Source organism: Anguilla rostrata, chromosome 6, assembly GCF_018555375.3.
Source record: "Anguilla rostrata isolate EN2019 chromosome 6, ASM1855537v3, whole genome shotgun sequence".
NCBI lineage: Eukaryota > Metazoa > Chordata > Actinopteri > Anguilliformes > Anguillidae > Anguilla > Anguilla rostrata.
The window spans coordinates 37224969-37240588 of record NC_057938.1 but is presented as its reverse complement, the minus strand read 5'-3'; the positions used below and the strand labels follow the sequence as shown (position 1 = coordinate 37240588).

At 39.2% G+C, this 15620-nt stretch overlaps 1 protein-coding gene across 1 annotated transcript; it reads right to left on the bottom strand.

Annotated features, from left to right (window-relative positions):
* Positions 1 to 13662: 13662 nt before the first annotated feature.
* Positions 13663 to 15190, bottom strand: LOC135257061 (small ribosomal subunit protein uS14). Its single transcript, XM_064339465.1, has 3 exons — positions 15029 to 15190; positions 14012 to 14111; positions 13663 to 13788 (listed from the first exon to the last, which is right to left on the bottom strand). The coding sequence occupies exons 1-3, from the start codon at positions 15088 to 15090 to the stop codon at positions 13780 to 13782; spliced, it is 171 nt and encodes a 56-aa protein (XP_064195535.1). The 5' UTR covers positions 15091 to 15190; the 3' UTR covers positions 13663 to 13779.
* Positions 15191 to 15620: the final 430 nt, after the last annotated feature.

Genomic DNA, 15620 nt, shown 5'->3' with positions numbered 1-15620 from the left:
ACCGTGAATAGCTCAGGACAGAGAGAGGCTACTCAACACCACAGTGATGCCATTGTCCTTCAGACGCCTTCTTTGACTTACAGAGGGTGAAACAACATTTAAATTTAAACATTGTCAAAAAAAGAAATGTTGGGTTCTTTTTTTATATATATACCTTAAATGGAACCCCTCTAGATACACCACTGAGTATTTTCCAGTTAAAATACACTAATTCCAATACAACGTGTATGGAGATTTTTTTTGTTAACTCCTTTTGCAACACATATATGCACACACTCGCACACACACTGATCTGAGTTCTCCAAAGAAAAATACACTACTATTATACTACTATTGGGTGCTTAAGTACTGTAAAACCAAAATCAAGTAAACCATTCATCTTTTCTAGTTTCACTTCTACCACAAGCCAAGATACCTTATCAGTCTCTACCATCAGATGTGCTCCAGAGAGAGAGAGAGAGAGATGTGGGCCAAAGCTTTTTAATCACTTTTGTGTGCAGTTGCTTTGCTTGCCTGTGTGACCAGAAAGAAAAAGAAATTCATCTGACACTGCTGAAGTGGGCTATCAGGACAAAACAATATCTCCCAGTATCTCTCAAACATTCATATCTTAATTAACATAGAAATATGTTTCGTTCAATTTGTTTAAATTGCCCTTATTTTCAACAGAGGGGCAATTAACACATCAAGATATGACATTAAACATAAGCGTTCAAACAAATGATTATTATTAGTAGTAGTAATATTTTTATTATTATTATTATTATTGTTGTTGTTGTGTTATTATTATTGATGTTGTGTTGCATCCCAACAGCATGAGCAATAATAACACAGTTAAACAATACTGTGATAATAAAGGTGGTCAATAACAGAAAAATAAATTACGCACAATTCCCACCCTCACTGTGTTGGAATTTAACGGATAAAGTTGTTTCAATCACACATTAATCATAATCTGTTCTCGTTCCTGGAATACCAATGCATAAGATTCCACTTTAAAGAACTTCCCACTCACCCTCCATCTTACCAGGTGGGAAGTAATGGGGTAGCAGCCCCTCAAGGGAATGCAATCAAAACTTGCATTACTGGATTTCTAAAGTTTCGCAGGCATTGTTAAGATACTCATTATATTTTAATCAAAGCACCACAGAGAACCATGCTACATCATTTTGTTGTTTGTGTTCCAAAATTATTTGCCATAAATCACAATGAATAACTACAGTCCTTCCCGCTTATTAAAAAGCCTTCAGGTTTTGCCCTTTGTGAATTATTCCGTTTCATTAATGGAAAGTAATTTAATTCCAATGTACCCGCATATGTGTAATGGCAGAAATTATCCGCCATGAATTATTTATGAGCAATTAATAAGGAATTTATATTGCATGTCATGCTTTGTAAAGGCCGACGTCTGACGTTGTTGCCTTTTGACTGACGACCGGAGCCTGCTTGGCAACCTGCTATTCGAACTGATAAGGAAATGGTTGTTTCTCCTGATAGCTCAGAGCTACAAGTCTGCGTTGATCTGCAAGATGAAAAATAATTCCTACATGCAAGAAGCGCCAAAAACTCACTGAATCAACAGCCTTGACAAGGCTAATATGTGATTGGTCAGTGCATGCAATCAAACACATTCTCTGGGCTTTGCTTCCTTGTAGAACTGCAGGAGGCATATTTTGCTCAGGCATATATGTAAGCTGTAATGAATGGAGCCCCTAAAGGGACATGGGTGAGAAAAAATATCTAGCCTACTTTTGCGAAATCTTGCTAAACTTTTGCATCATCTCGCAAAACTTTTGTGAGATCTCACAGAACACTTTTTGTTCTGCCTAGCAGGGTTAATGAACTCACTTCATGGCTCCTCTCTTGCAACACTGACAGAAACTATGAAACTTTTTAGCTAGCGAATAAAAGTGTCCCTATTTTGATGATTGCTTAACTTTTCATTCATTAGCCAGTTGGCTAATTTTCACAACCTAGCTAGCAGGGATAATTTCACTAGACATCCCATCTGGCTAGAAGGGTTGATTTTCAACTTTCCTGTTGAAAATTCCAGTTGACAACAGTCTAAGCTGGTCAAGCTGTGTTTTTGACACCTTTAGCTGTTTAACCAGCTGTTCAGCAGCTGACCAGCCTATTCAGCTAGCTTATAATTCCAGTTGGTCTAAAGTAGAATTTTAAGTTTTAACCAATGACTAGCTTCCTCTGTCAGTATTCCAGGAGATAGTCATGAACACTAGCTAGGAAGCAAGATTTTCTGGTCACTAATTAAAACTAGATTCCAAGCTTCTGTAAGTGTGCAAGACAGCAAGCAATTGGATTTTAATCAGAGGTAGCTATTCTAGTTAGCATGCTAAGTGGCTAATGTCCCCAGCTGAATAATGATTGATAAGATAAGCAAACATTTGAGTGATGGGTCATGATAGGTATAAACTTCCATTTCCTAGTTTATAGTTAAGACTGGCATCATATTTTCTGTCAGTGTTCCAAGAAACAGTTATGAAGCTAGTTCACCAATCCCACAAGCGAGAGCAAGTTAAGTGGTTTGTGAGATGCAAAAGTTTTGCAAGATATCACAGAAGTATTCTTATTTTTTCTCCCCCATGTCCCTTTAGGCTGTGGTGACCAATCCTGTTCCAGGAGATCCACCATCCTGTGTGTTTTAATTGAGCCCTAATTTGGCACACCTCTACTAATTACCAGCTCAATAAGATCTCTAGCATTTTGAATGGGTTAAGGTTTGAGTGAAAACCTACAGGACAGTAGATCTCCAGGAACAGGGTTGGTTACCACTTCTTAAGGAGCTCTGAAGTAGTGCACTTCTGTCTGCAAATCTGTCCTAATTCAAGCAGAAGTATTGAACCATAAACCTCAAATAACAATCATAAGAATGTTCACTCTTATTTTTTTACTAGCTTGCCAATACTTGTTCTTACAACAGGTTATGTTCTAGAGAAAGTGATTTATGTCAAACCAGAGTTTATTACACATTAATCAGAATATTTATCTTGCTAGTTTTCCTTTGGAACCAATGACATAAAAGAAGGGTTGCCTTCCAAATCAATGACCTAATGCCCATTGAGTGAGTTGTGTTAGACAACTCACTCATTTCATCAGTTATGAATGATATTCAGTGGACAGTATTAAACTTATACCTAAAGATATCAAGCCATCAGTGCATAGATCATTTTTCATTTTTTACAGATCAGATTATATTTAAAATGTTTAATATTTTTTATTGAATTATTCCCTTGTTTGTATACGATGCAATAAAAAAGTGACCAATGTAACCAGCCAGAGAGTGTGTTTCAGTCACTAGAGTTTCCCTCCACCTTCCTCATTATGCAAGAGTAGAACATCTGGTGTCAATGTTCACACGCAAAGTGTATTCCTCCAAAGCAACAGCTGCATCAGGTGACCTGATGGACTGCGGAGTGAGAAGTTGGGCTAATAAAGTGCATGTTGGTCTGTGCTCTCACACACTGACCATTACAGCAGTGAGGTGTATGAGAAAAAAAAGAAAAGGTAGGTGGAAAAAAATGGCAATTTCAACAGGGGTATCATCCATTTTGGCTTCAGCAAATGACATCCCTTTATCATTAGTACTGTAAATGGTCCCCATGAGCATAATCAAGCTAATTATGCAATTATGGACATGCTCATTTTGTAACAAAAACATCTCTTGTGGATAATGCAAAGTGGAAAGATATTAAGCCTTGATGTGGTTATATCACCACACATATTATCTATATGTCTATTATCTTTACTTTTTTTTATTACAGTTCTTTTTGTATTTGTAGCATTGCCAATATATTTTGACACACATGAAATATGGTCCTGGTCTTTGACACGCATTGATGTACACTGAGCCCCTTCTTCATAACTTTTTGTGTTTCGGTGTCATGGTCAGAGAGAGATGAGCTGGACTTCAGGTACCGTAGGGGCGATACGCACAGGGGGGAGAGTAACGAGAGAGACCCACTTAAGCGATAAATCAATCTCCATCCAGCCGTCAGCCGTGGCGTTAGCCGGCCAGTACGGCACGCATGCCTACATTGGGGCCCCAGCGCAAAGCTGGGCTGCGTTGCCGCAACCTTTACACTCTGGTGGTCCATCGGAGCATCTCCGGAACGCCAGGGCCATTCCTCTCACCTCTGCCCATTAATCAACGCCTGCGGAAATCAATGGGGACAAGTCTGCCGCTGTCCCCTCTGATTTCTATCGGTCCTCATTATGTGCACTGTTCCAAATCCCTGCTTCCGATCTGCCCTTAAATATTTAGACGCTGCGTTTATAAAGGCCTTTGATTCTCTGCTGGGACGAACGAAATCAGTTAAACAAGAAGCCAGCCCCACTGGTTTAGCTACCAATCCCCTTGGTACCTCTTTATTCTGTTTTTCAATCTATTTTCAATCTTTGTGTGCATCTTTTCCTCTCTCTCAAGCCGCCCAAATGTAAAATGACCACTCTCACCAAGTCTGAATTATGAGTTCTGAAAAATATGGTCCTCATAAAAAAATGTAAAAAATAAATTGTTTTTGTAATTTTTTTCAGTGTCTACATTATTGAGCTGCTAAGAAGTGCTAGGGGGAGGGGTTCACTGACAGTTCACAGTCAATAGAAAGAGCAAGCAATTTTAGCATTTGTTCTTCTATAGACATCAAATAAAAACCAAGAGCATGCGTTTATTGACTGTTGAGATTCTGAAACAGACTGATCATTGATGTGCTCACTTTGAAGTTTGCTTTCATCAATCTCTGTGTTTAATTCTCCACAACATGTAACCAAAGTCATTTTTGATGAAGATAAGGCTACAGTAGGTGAGGTGGAACTAAATACGATAGCAATTGAATAGAGAATTGCCTTTCTCACTATTATATTTTCTTCATATTTAAAATATTTTGATTCAAATGATTCCCCCCCATACAGATGGCACCTAGGCGACCACCTATATCACCCATGCCTACAACCATGCAGCCCTGGTGCCAGTGGGAGCAGAACTACACAGCAAGAGACAGATCTCAGTCAGCAGGACAGCCTTGCCTCATCATGCTCCTTCACTGGCTCTCCCACAGTCTGCCAGTACAAGCTACACATTAAAGTCTCTTCCTTCAGTTAGATGTCTGTGCAGGTCTGATTGATGGATTGCAGAGTGAAAAGGAGCCGAACATCATCTTTGAGTGTTTGTCTGCACCTTCTGAATTGGCAGAGAGGGTTAAAGAGAAGACCACAAGCACACACAAACTGGGCATTCCAATTAGGAGAAAACTATTGTGTGAGCTGTTGAGAAAATATGGGTACAATCTTTAAAAAATTATCTTTGCTGTCACTGGCACTGTCTGGTTAAATGCTAGCACCTCAATATGTGGTAAGCCTCGCCTAATTATAAAAAACCACATCATCATATTGACCTCATCCTTTTAGACATAGCCACTTTTATGCTGTTCTGTAAGGGAAATATGACAAAAGATAAGAGAGAAGTCAGACTATGGCTCATTTCACTTGATGAAATGGACAAAGCCTCTTTGAGGCAGAAAATGAATAATGTAGAATACATTTTTTACCTGCTATGCATGACATATCTGTTGAACCTTGTTTGTATCCAATGATCTGAAAGCTCTATATTTGCCATTAAAACCATCTCTTACTTGTTTCTGAACCAAAACACGGGACACCCACAGCTGAACAATGCTGTGCCACAACTGTGCCTTGGTACTTTCTCTGCATTGTTCCAAGACCATCATGTTGCCTGGCTTGACATAGTTCTACAGAAATGTCCTCATGCAGTGACCAGACCAGTCTTTGTCCTCAGATCAAGCACCAAGCAATATTTTCTGCAGTGTGTTTCTGTTTGAATCCACATCACCCCACAGTGCACACTACCATCGCTGTAATGACTCAGCAGATTTTAATATTCCTTCCTGACAGTTCTGTACAAAATAATCTTGCATTGCAGGTGGCATAGTTAAAGAGTACCCAGAACTGTGGTCTATAAATAACTGTCCTTTATCTTTACGGAGTATTTCTAATTGGAAGTGGAAATTCATTTAGCCATTTTTGAGAAAAGGGAGCATTTTGAAAGGTAACCACAGGGAATCATTTCAGCAGTTCAATGGTCCACACAGAATAGACAAACACGCAAACAAATGCTTTCCGATGTGCCAAAATTTAAGGCTTCTCCTTGTGTCAGCACCTGACACTGAAATATTACATTTCCATAGATAATAACAATAACCATTTACTCTCTTCAGCTGCATGGCGCTGGGTAATAACATGCATGTCTCTTACAGAAAATGTAGTGTGATTACATTATTGCAAGCAACAGACTCGGAGCAGGGAATATAGACACTAGCTACGCTCGAGTCTGAATATTCGTGAGTGTGACACAATTTTCTCCGCAAATTAGACCCCTTTGCACCATTAACACTGGCAGATGGAAGATTATTCCCTATATTATGTGTAAATGCCTAAATTTTTCTCAACATAATGCAGTAAATGTCTAAATTTGTTGCCACGGCACAGTGGGTAGGATTTTACCAGGAACCAGGAAAAGGTGGCAAATTATTCACAATGGTTTAGCTGCCATCAACATTATACAGCACAGTACAAATTTACCTGTCCATGTGTACATCACATTGAGACTTCATTTATTTTCATCTTCAGAAGCCCTTGACAAAAATATGTCCAAATATAGATATGTATATGCATAGAATTTAATACATGACAGTTGAAATGCCATTTCAATACATTCCATTACAATCACTTGTAGATGCTCTTATCAACAGTAACTTAAAAAATTGGAGAACTCCAACATTGGCCTCATTAATACAGAAGTGAAGCAAGAATTCTAGGCGATAATCAATAAGAATAAAGTTAATCGAACAAACCAACAATTATTATTGTAAATCAAAGTAAATACCTCAATACAGCCAAGCTATCTTTACACAGCTATAAACTGATTGTGTGTGTGTGTGTGTGTGTGTGTGTGTGTGTGTGTGCACGTGTACATCTGTGTGTGTGTTTCTCTGCATAAGGTGCCAGAATATACCTAAAATGTGTCCTCCACTATAATTTTCATACTTAAATCAGCACTGGTTGAGTAAATAGAGAGAAAGTGGCAGGTTCTCTGGATGGTGTAAAGGAAGAATCAGCATGTCTAACATACCACTCTGATGTCAGAGAGGGGCAGTTTGACTGGCGAGTGGAAGCTCAAGCAGGGGGAGAGATTTGTTTGGAAGTATAGTATCTCAGTTTTAACTAAGTCAAAAAATAAAATAAAAAGATATGTGTGATCAGGGTAGTAGTGATAAGACCAGGAATGATATATCAGAACCAAGAGACTTAGTATAGAAAGAAAAGCGGAGGGGACCAAAGACTGAACCCTGGGGGACACCTATAGAGAGCTTAAGGTCTCAAAACTTCACGACTCTGATCAAAGGAGTTTATTAAGGTAGGAAGCAAACCAGTTGAGAGCTGAGCCACAGAGCCCCAGTGTAGCCAGGGAAAATAACAAGAGATGGCCTCAAATGCTGTGGAGAGGTTAAGCGGGATTAGAATGAAAGAGAGAGAGGCTGCAGAGTTGAGTTCCTCCCTGGCTGCAAAGAGGTCTGTTTTTTATTGAGTAGCCAGCCCTGAATTCAGACCGGTGAAGGCCTAGGGGATCATTTTGAGTGAGCAAAGAAGAGAGCTGGTCGAAAACATCACATTCAAGAGAAAGGGATGAAGAGGAACAGGACAATACTTGTGGATGACAAAGCTGTAAAGAGTGGCTTTCTTCAGCAGAGGAGCAATTCTAGCTTGTTTGAAGACAGCAGGGACTCATACAGTGGACAAAGAGAGATGAATAGGAGGATACCAGAAACAGTGGTTACATTTCAAAACAATATCTTCTTATTTCTATGTAATTTACTCATAAATTATAATAATTTATTCTATTATTATTATTATTATTATTATTATTATTATTCCTTCTTGTTATTTAGCACATCAAAAGTGCTTCTGGGTGCTGTTGTAGCCTATCAATAATCTTTATAGAGGAAAAAATAATTCAGTGGTAGCCTAGTGAAAATCACTGTGGGAGATTGATATCCCAGTTGAATTGCCATAGCAGAGATGTCTATGTTCAATCGGTGCAAAAATTGATAGGTGGTAAAATCTAGCAATAGCCTCAGCACCTCTGTGGCATTTGTCGGTTTCACAGTCAGGATAGATAGCATAAGTAACTGCAAATCTGACAGGAGAATGGATGGAAGCAGGCTTACCATTATTGCTCCAATTATTTCTCTCAGCCATTTGCATTTTCCACTCATCTGTGTAGAGAGGCAACAGGGTTTCAAGTCACAATTTCTCCATATTTTTATGCTAGCCTACATGCTATTGTCCACTGGTTAGCTGGAAAAGAAAAATAACTATGTGTTAAGACCACCACACCATAAACTCACATATCCACTAACAAAAAAGGCTTTTAAGTTTATAAAGTCACTACAGGCTTCATTTCCCACTGGGCCAGAATTACTGAATGAGTTATAATAAATTCATTGTGTAAATGCTCATTTGAGGGTGAACACTACATTATGCACATTTCTCATTTTTAAAAAAAACACTTTGAAGTCTTCAGTGTGGAGGGGGTTAGCAAGCAAATCTACAAGGCAGCATTTGTAAATACCAGACCCAAAATACACACATACACCAAGCAAGTTGTTGAATAAGTTTATTCATTTGTATTATGTCTACAGTACCTTCAAAGCTAATACTTTGTGATGGATGGGTGAGGCTTCAGTAAGCCAAAAATGGGTGGCGCCTCTGTGAATTATCAGCGACTCACTAATTTACATCAATCATGGTGATATTCCAAACACAGCGCAATCTTTTGATTGTTCAAACGTACGGTGACTGAGGCCCATGAAATACTGTCCTTTCACGTGAAGATACACCCACTGAAATATGAATGTTGAAGCATTTCTGTGAAGCTTTGAAAAAATCAATGTCCAAGCCAAGGGTTATTTGGTCGTTTTGGAAGGAACTATGCCAATAATCAGTGAAAATAAAAGACAAATATAATACTAAATATCAGACTTGACAAGACTTTTTATACAATTTTCATACTTAGTGTTGAAGTGTACAGACTCTGCCATTAATTACAGTAGGTCAGCTGTAGCATTCATTACTGTAGGTGTTATTAAATGTCAGCTCATGATCCCTGCTGTTTGGGAGAGCACTTACATGTAATGTTGACCACAAGGTTACACAGCTCATAGAGAACAAGCTGTTGCCAAATTAGATTCTTCTCCCCTGCTCCCTGAACAATCTCCCTCATACGTTGTATTTTTTTTCACTGTATGTATGTCACTCTTTCAATTCAGTTCAAAGAAAAATGTTGCAAATGCATTTCAGGACAGTAAAAACAGAAATGGTGAAACTACAGCACAGTAAATATTTACCACAGTGGATTTAACGATCCCTTCTTGCAGCCCTTTTCTTTTATCTTTCGAAAAGGATGAAGCAAAGTCTCATTCTACCGCTCTCTGTGAGCTTCTCTACTAGCATGCAACATAATTGAAAGCAGAACTGCACTGAGTTTTTATAACTACAAAATGACAAATAATCTTGTGGAATTTCAATAGACGTTGGGTATAAAAGGAGCGCTGTGCATGTGCCAGGGTGGAGAAATACAGCATATCCTACTTTCTGATTTAGAGCTACCAGTTTTGCTTTCTGGGTCTCCTTTGTTACACAGGACAAAAAAGAACAAGACCAGGTCAAAACCTAGTATATGGCTGAACCGGCCGACCAATGGTGTGACTTCATAACTCAGCCGACCAATGGTGTAACTTCATCACTCACTCACTCAGTCATTCACTCAGTCACAGATATTCGCGTTTGTGGGGCTGGCCCCGCTGTTGCGGTCCAGCCAAAAAGAGACCACATTATCACAAATACCCAGTCACAGACACATACAGGGCAAAAGGGAAAGAAGAGTAAAATAAGAAAGAAGAACCGACACACAATGCGAACCCCTTGAAACAAACAAGAAACACAAACAAAGGTATAATTTACAAAAAAGTACACAATCACAAAACAAAACAATTACAGAAAAACAGAAAAAGAGAGAGAGACAGAAAGACAGAGATCCCAAAGAACTCCTGTACTTCCGTGTTAGCTCTCAGTATATAGTGGTGACTGTAACTGAGTGTCCGCACCTACCCAAGGCTATAAAAAAAACAGATGAAAAATCATCAAAGGTGAGGAAGAGAACAGTGAATACATGAGTTTAAGGTTCATCCTTTTGTTCAAAGTATTCTTAAGAAATATGTTTGTTTCAAAGCAGAAGAAACCAGTAGCAGTTGGATCACAGTGTTGCTATGCCAACAGCAAGATTTGAGGCCTGTGTATGTGCGTGCGTCATCTCATAGATGTGCATGCCTGTGTTTCCATTACTTTTTCTAAAGCCCCGGGGAAATGCCAGCCTACACTCAAAGTGAACACTTGCCATGGAAGGTTGGCCATTGCTGGGGGTCTGATGACTCCTTTGCAAGCACTCTTTGCCTCCTTACAGCTGTTTGCTTGCCACTTCCAGGAAGAGGAGCCTTTGCCAAGTAATTTTGTGTCATGTTTTCACCCCTCATTTGATAAATGCAACTTTGGTTGAATTATTTAACAGTGATTTTTAAAGTTTACATCCAACAATTCCAGAACAAATGTGCTAAAAACAAAAGACATAAATTTCAATTTCCCAGAGCTCCTAAAATCCATTCAATGCCTTTTCTTTGTGAACTGCATTTTTAAAAAACAGAAAATAGACGGAAAAATGAGTTTGAGAAATTGGGCTTATTGAAAGGCCCAAATCACATCTTGTAGGAGACAACAAGGAAATATTAAATATTAGATTAAAATGACTTAAGTGAATTGGCATACATCGAATAGCATGATAAATCCCAATGTTACTTGGCTCTATTAACATTCAAGGCAAACTGCCTGTGTGATACACTATTTATACAGTTCCTGGACTTTAAATAGCAAGTGTAAGCAATGACAAAACACTTACTGCAAGAAGTGCCTTAAATTGTAGGAAGAAGCCCAGTTTTTAGAAAAGATTTATGGTCCATGGTTTGCTATATTTTTGTCTCTATATACACATCTTCGTATTCAATGAACACCATGTACCCCAGGTTCACAAACAATTGAAAAGCATGTAATTACAAAAGCAGCTAGTGATTACTTTTGTTGTTCCAGCATTTTGTGCTGTTTGCCACAGCGCTGCAAGGTTTTTCATTTGTAGAGGTTTTCTGCCACCTAGTGGTTAGAATTGTGTATTCTGAAATAGAAGTTAGACAGCAATTGTCTGCAGATTTTCACCTTGAAATGCATCCATTTTTTGTCCTAAATAGGGCCAATTATAAAGAGGTTTCAACTACGATATTAAATGTTCTGCCATTGGAACATTGCCTCTGGATTATAAAATACCAATTTTGCATGAAATATGTATACCGATAATCTAGCTTCCACTATCACATTAGCTGTGGGTACATGCACACTTTTTTCATTCTGATTGCAATCATTCCGATTGAAGATTTCTGGTCAACTGTTTACAAGGGATGTGATCTAATACGGTCTGGTGCTTACATGCACCGACACATTTAATTGGAACAGCTGTGTGACATGCGCAAAAGTGATGAATACATCACGTGTTTGATCAGTGGAGAGAAACGTACGGCACCACGCATTTACGTCAAGACGGTGGGCCTGCGCAGAAAGAACACAGCCAGAAAATAATCAGTTTCATCGTTTACATGGTACAATTTTTCTTTTGATCGGTTTATGAAAAGGTTTACCCCTCTGCAACCTGAAATTTCAATCGGTTTGGGCCTGTTTATTCTGATTGAGGTGTTTATATATGGAGCATTTTCATTCTGCTTGGGCTTTTAAACCGAATTTAATCTGAATATTAGGCTCCATGTAAACCCAGCTAGTGATACCTTCCATTGGGGAGAACCACATTACCAAGATTTATTGGTGTGTGTATAGAACACCTCTGCTGAAACTGATCAATAGATCTACTCTATGGCAGACACCGTACCTGCTACGGTGTCCATATCGTGTCTCGTAATCTGAGCGGGGAGGTATGACATTTATACATTGTTACCCGCATGCTTTGAAATGCTGCAATTACCTGTGATGACTCATTTCTTCGCTGGTAATTACTTGAAAACAAATATCTAATTTTGCTAATTAAAACCAAACAAGCAAAAACCTTCATTATGTCAGGATTATTTTGTTCATCATGCACATTAACACAAGATATTGTCATATGAACTGCCCAGTGTTTGGAGAGTTACATTATTTGCCCATATCACTCATCCCTTTGGTATGGGTCTGTACAGGCATCGTGACTGGCCAGGACTTATTGAAGGTCTTCCATTTCCTGTGCGCAACCTGGAGGAAAACTACTGTTTTTTTCTGAAACAAGCAGAACTAGAACGACTTAGTCATTTATCATTACTCTTAAAATCAGACACCCTGTTCCCCAGTTGCTGAAACATAGCAGGCAATGGCAGAAATTCTGAGATAATGGTATAGTCAAGTTTCACTCAGATGCATGGACATTACACAGGTGGATTGAGTTTCAATTTGTTCAGCAATGTGTGTGCACTTCTTCAGGGTGTATGTAAATTTCTCACCAGATACAATGGTCAAAATCAAGGTAGTGAACATTTAATAAAACCAGTGGTGTTCTCTGTGCTCCCCAAAGGTTATCAGCATTACTAATATTATTTGTCAAGCCTACTTGCTTTGTCCAAGGACATGTTACAGCACATCTTGAAGTGGCAGTCAGAATGTAACCAATTGATAAGCCACTATTAACGGTTTTAAGATGTTTAATTTGCCACTCCAAATGCTCCTGACAAAATACATTTTTGTCCCTCTTTGAGACATGACTACATACTAACATTGCCTTGAAACACAGGCAATTCTTTTGAGAGGCTTGAAAATTATTCCAAAGATGTTTTCAACTGTTGTGAAATCAACAAATACCTCCAGACATTTAAGAGTAATTTAGGGCAGCGTTTTGTGTGTGAAGATGCCCAGACATCTTCAAGTATGATGGCTAGGTACGTAGCTGTGCTTGGAGCCTTCATTTAATAGGAAGTTCAGAGTAATGGCAAATTTTGTCACAAAACCATTTATGCTCCTGGAAGGACAGCTATTTTCTGTAGTCCCAAGTCAGCCCAAGCAAGGCACCATATAAAGCAACGATGCTGTATCCCGCAGAAAAGAAAACCACTTTAGCGAGCAACTTTGGTCCCCTAAAAAACAAATTTACACTTGTGGGTCATCCTGCCCTGTCACCAAAACAAGCAAATCATTTGGAAGCTTCAGGATCGTCAAGGTAGGAGCTGGCTAAACTTACAAACGAGCTGTTCATTCTCAAAACCACATTAGCAAAAAAATAACGAATGAATAAATAAAAGACAAATCTTGTGCAGAACACTCAAATCAGAGATCAGTAACAATACTGAAAGGCGGTGGAACAGGTCTCACTCCCGAAACAACACCACCTTGGAAAAGAATGAGCTGAAACCAAATAAGAATTCCAAAACAAATCAAGTCGCACTAATTCTGTATGAATGACAGTAAATTCAGGCAAAAAAGAAAAGACTACTCATGTTAGGATCGCCAACAATTTAATGAGAATACAAATAACAAATCCATGGGTGAGCTGCTTTTCATGATGGGTTTGGTGAAGCGTTGGGTGGTCCAATCGGCAAAGCCTCCCCAGCACATCTAATCCAGCTACAAATAGAAGAACAGAAAAAAAAAACATCAAAGGCTTACACCAATTACTGTATCCAGAGAAATTACAATTAAAATGCATGAGACAGACACTATTGACGGTGGTGGGGGGGCTTTCAAATCTCCAGACTGACTACTCCGTGACATTACAACTACACCACCTTCATCTGGTCGTAACATGCGGAAATGCATGATACAATAAATAAACACAAACAACATTTACCTTCACGAAACCGATGTCTTTTGCGTACTGTCGGAAGCACTGGCGACACATGTTGAGCCCATATTTACGGATCAAACCGTGCCTGTTCGAGCATACCCGGCTACAAGAAGAAAAACAGGATTAGAATATTTGACGTTAGGTATTTCAGTAAAATTCAAAACGTCTGCGATTCGTTCGGCAGCTATCCATCAGCATGCAATGACTTTAGGTGACTTAGGTGCATTAACTGTCTTAACTACTGCTTCTATTTGTTCCATAGATTGCGTTGTTGCCGTTCTCGTTGTGTTAGTGTTAATCAGTTTAACCTTCAGGGTCCAAGTTGAACTATGCGGTTGTTCCCTGCACTTGGACCGGTACTTCTCTCTAGGGTTTTCGTCATACTTGTTCCTGGTTATGGTTATACACTTTGTTGTAGGCCTACGTCGCTCTGGATAAGAGCGTCTGCCAAATGCCTGCAATGTAATGTAATGTAATGAGCTAACTGACTCGCGTAAATACACTAGCCCAATTCTATACTACAATGAGATCTAGACCACCAGGACAAGATAATAGGTGGGCCATTACCTGGTTGTTGGATATGGATCTACGGATGCCAATAACCTGTCTGCTGGATGCAGCTAGCTAACACAGTGTAAAGTTTAAGCTAGCTAACTAACAAGCTCGTTTTGAATAGCTAAGTTGCGGTGTATGAGCTCACGTGGATACCGTGCATACTATCGCTAGCCGGGTAAATAATGCGTGGATTCTAAATGCAATACTTATCCGAGTACTAGCGTTAGCGTATTTCCAATCTTTATTTGAATGCGTTTTAAACATTTTAACTGTAACTGTGTTACAACGAGCTAGCATGTTTCAAAGCCCGGTCGAGTCGGCAGAAGACGCCATGTTTAGCCGACTACCGTCCATGCGGGCCAAGTCAACAAGTAACATTTGCAGCCAAAATGCAGTTTACAAACACAAATCTCTCTAGAAGTGTTCGAAAAGGTTTATATTGTTGACATGACGGGGATAACTAACCAGGATCGAGATCCCTGGCCGAATTTTCTTGGGTGACTCCAGTAGAGCTGCTGATGGCCCATCTTGTCTCTTTCACTCGCGTGTCGAAAAGGAAGAACGGGAAACGCGCATGTGCAAACGAAATTGCGTTTTTCCGCTAAGTGACGTATCCGGTCTTGCTATTTTCTTACTGCAAATATTCGCTTATGTTTTGGTAGAAGTCCTGCCCTAGGATATTTGACTATATAAAAGGCAGATACATGCACATGCAGTTGTAACAAATATTCTCCGTGGCAGCTGGCTTCTATAGCTCGACACTAACATTACAATAAACCTATTGTGGCGTCTTTGGTATACTCCCACCCTGCTTTAAAACTAGTGTGAGGAAATTCATAATTTATAGAACATATAATTTAAAAGGATTATACTCTAATCTCCCTGATACCATCTGTTTTCTCTTCCATAACGAGGTTTCTGTTGATTGTGTGGAATGGTTCTTCTGATTCAGAGGTTACACCTTCAAATTCAGGTTGGGCAGAGCCAATGGACCAGAGCCAAGGTACTTTCATCAGTAGGCCTAAGTATCCAGCTGTATAGAAACACATGTCACTTT

Coding starts and splice junctions, on each gene's coding strand:
- LOC135257061 (XM_064339465.1), bottom strand. CDS start 15,090: ATGGGCCATCAGCAGCTCTACTGGAGTCACCCAAGAAAATTCGGCCAG. Junction 14,112..15,028: donor GGCCAGGGATCTCGATCCTG/GTTAGTTATCCC, acceptor TTCTTCTTGTAG/CCGGGTATGCTCGAACAGGC.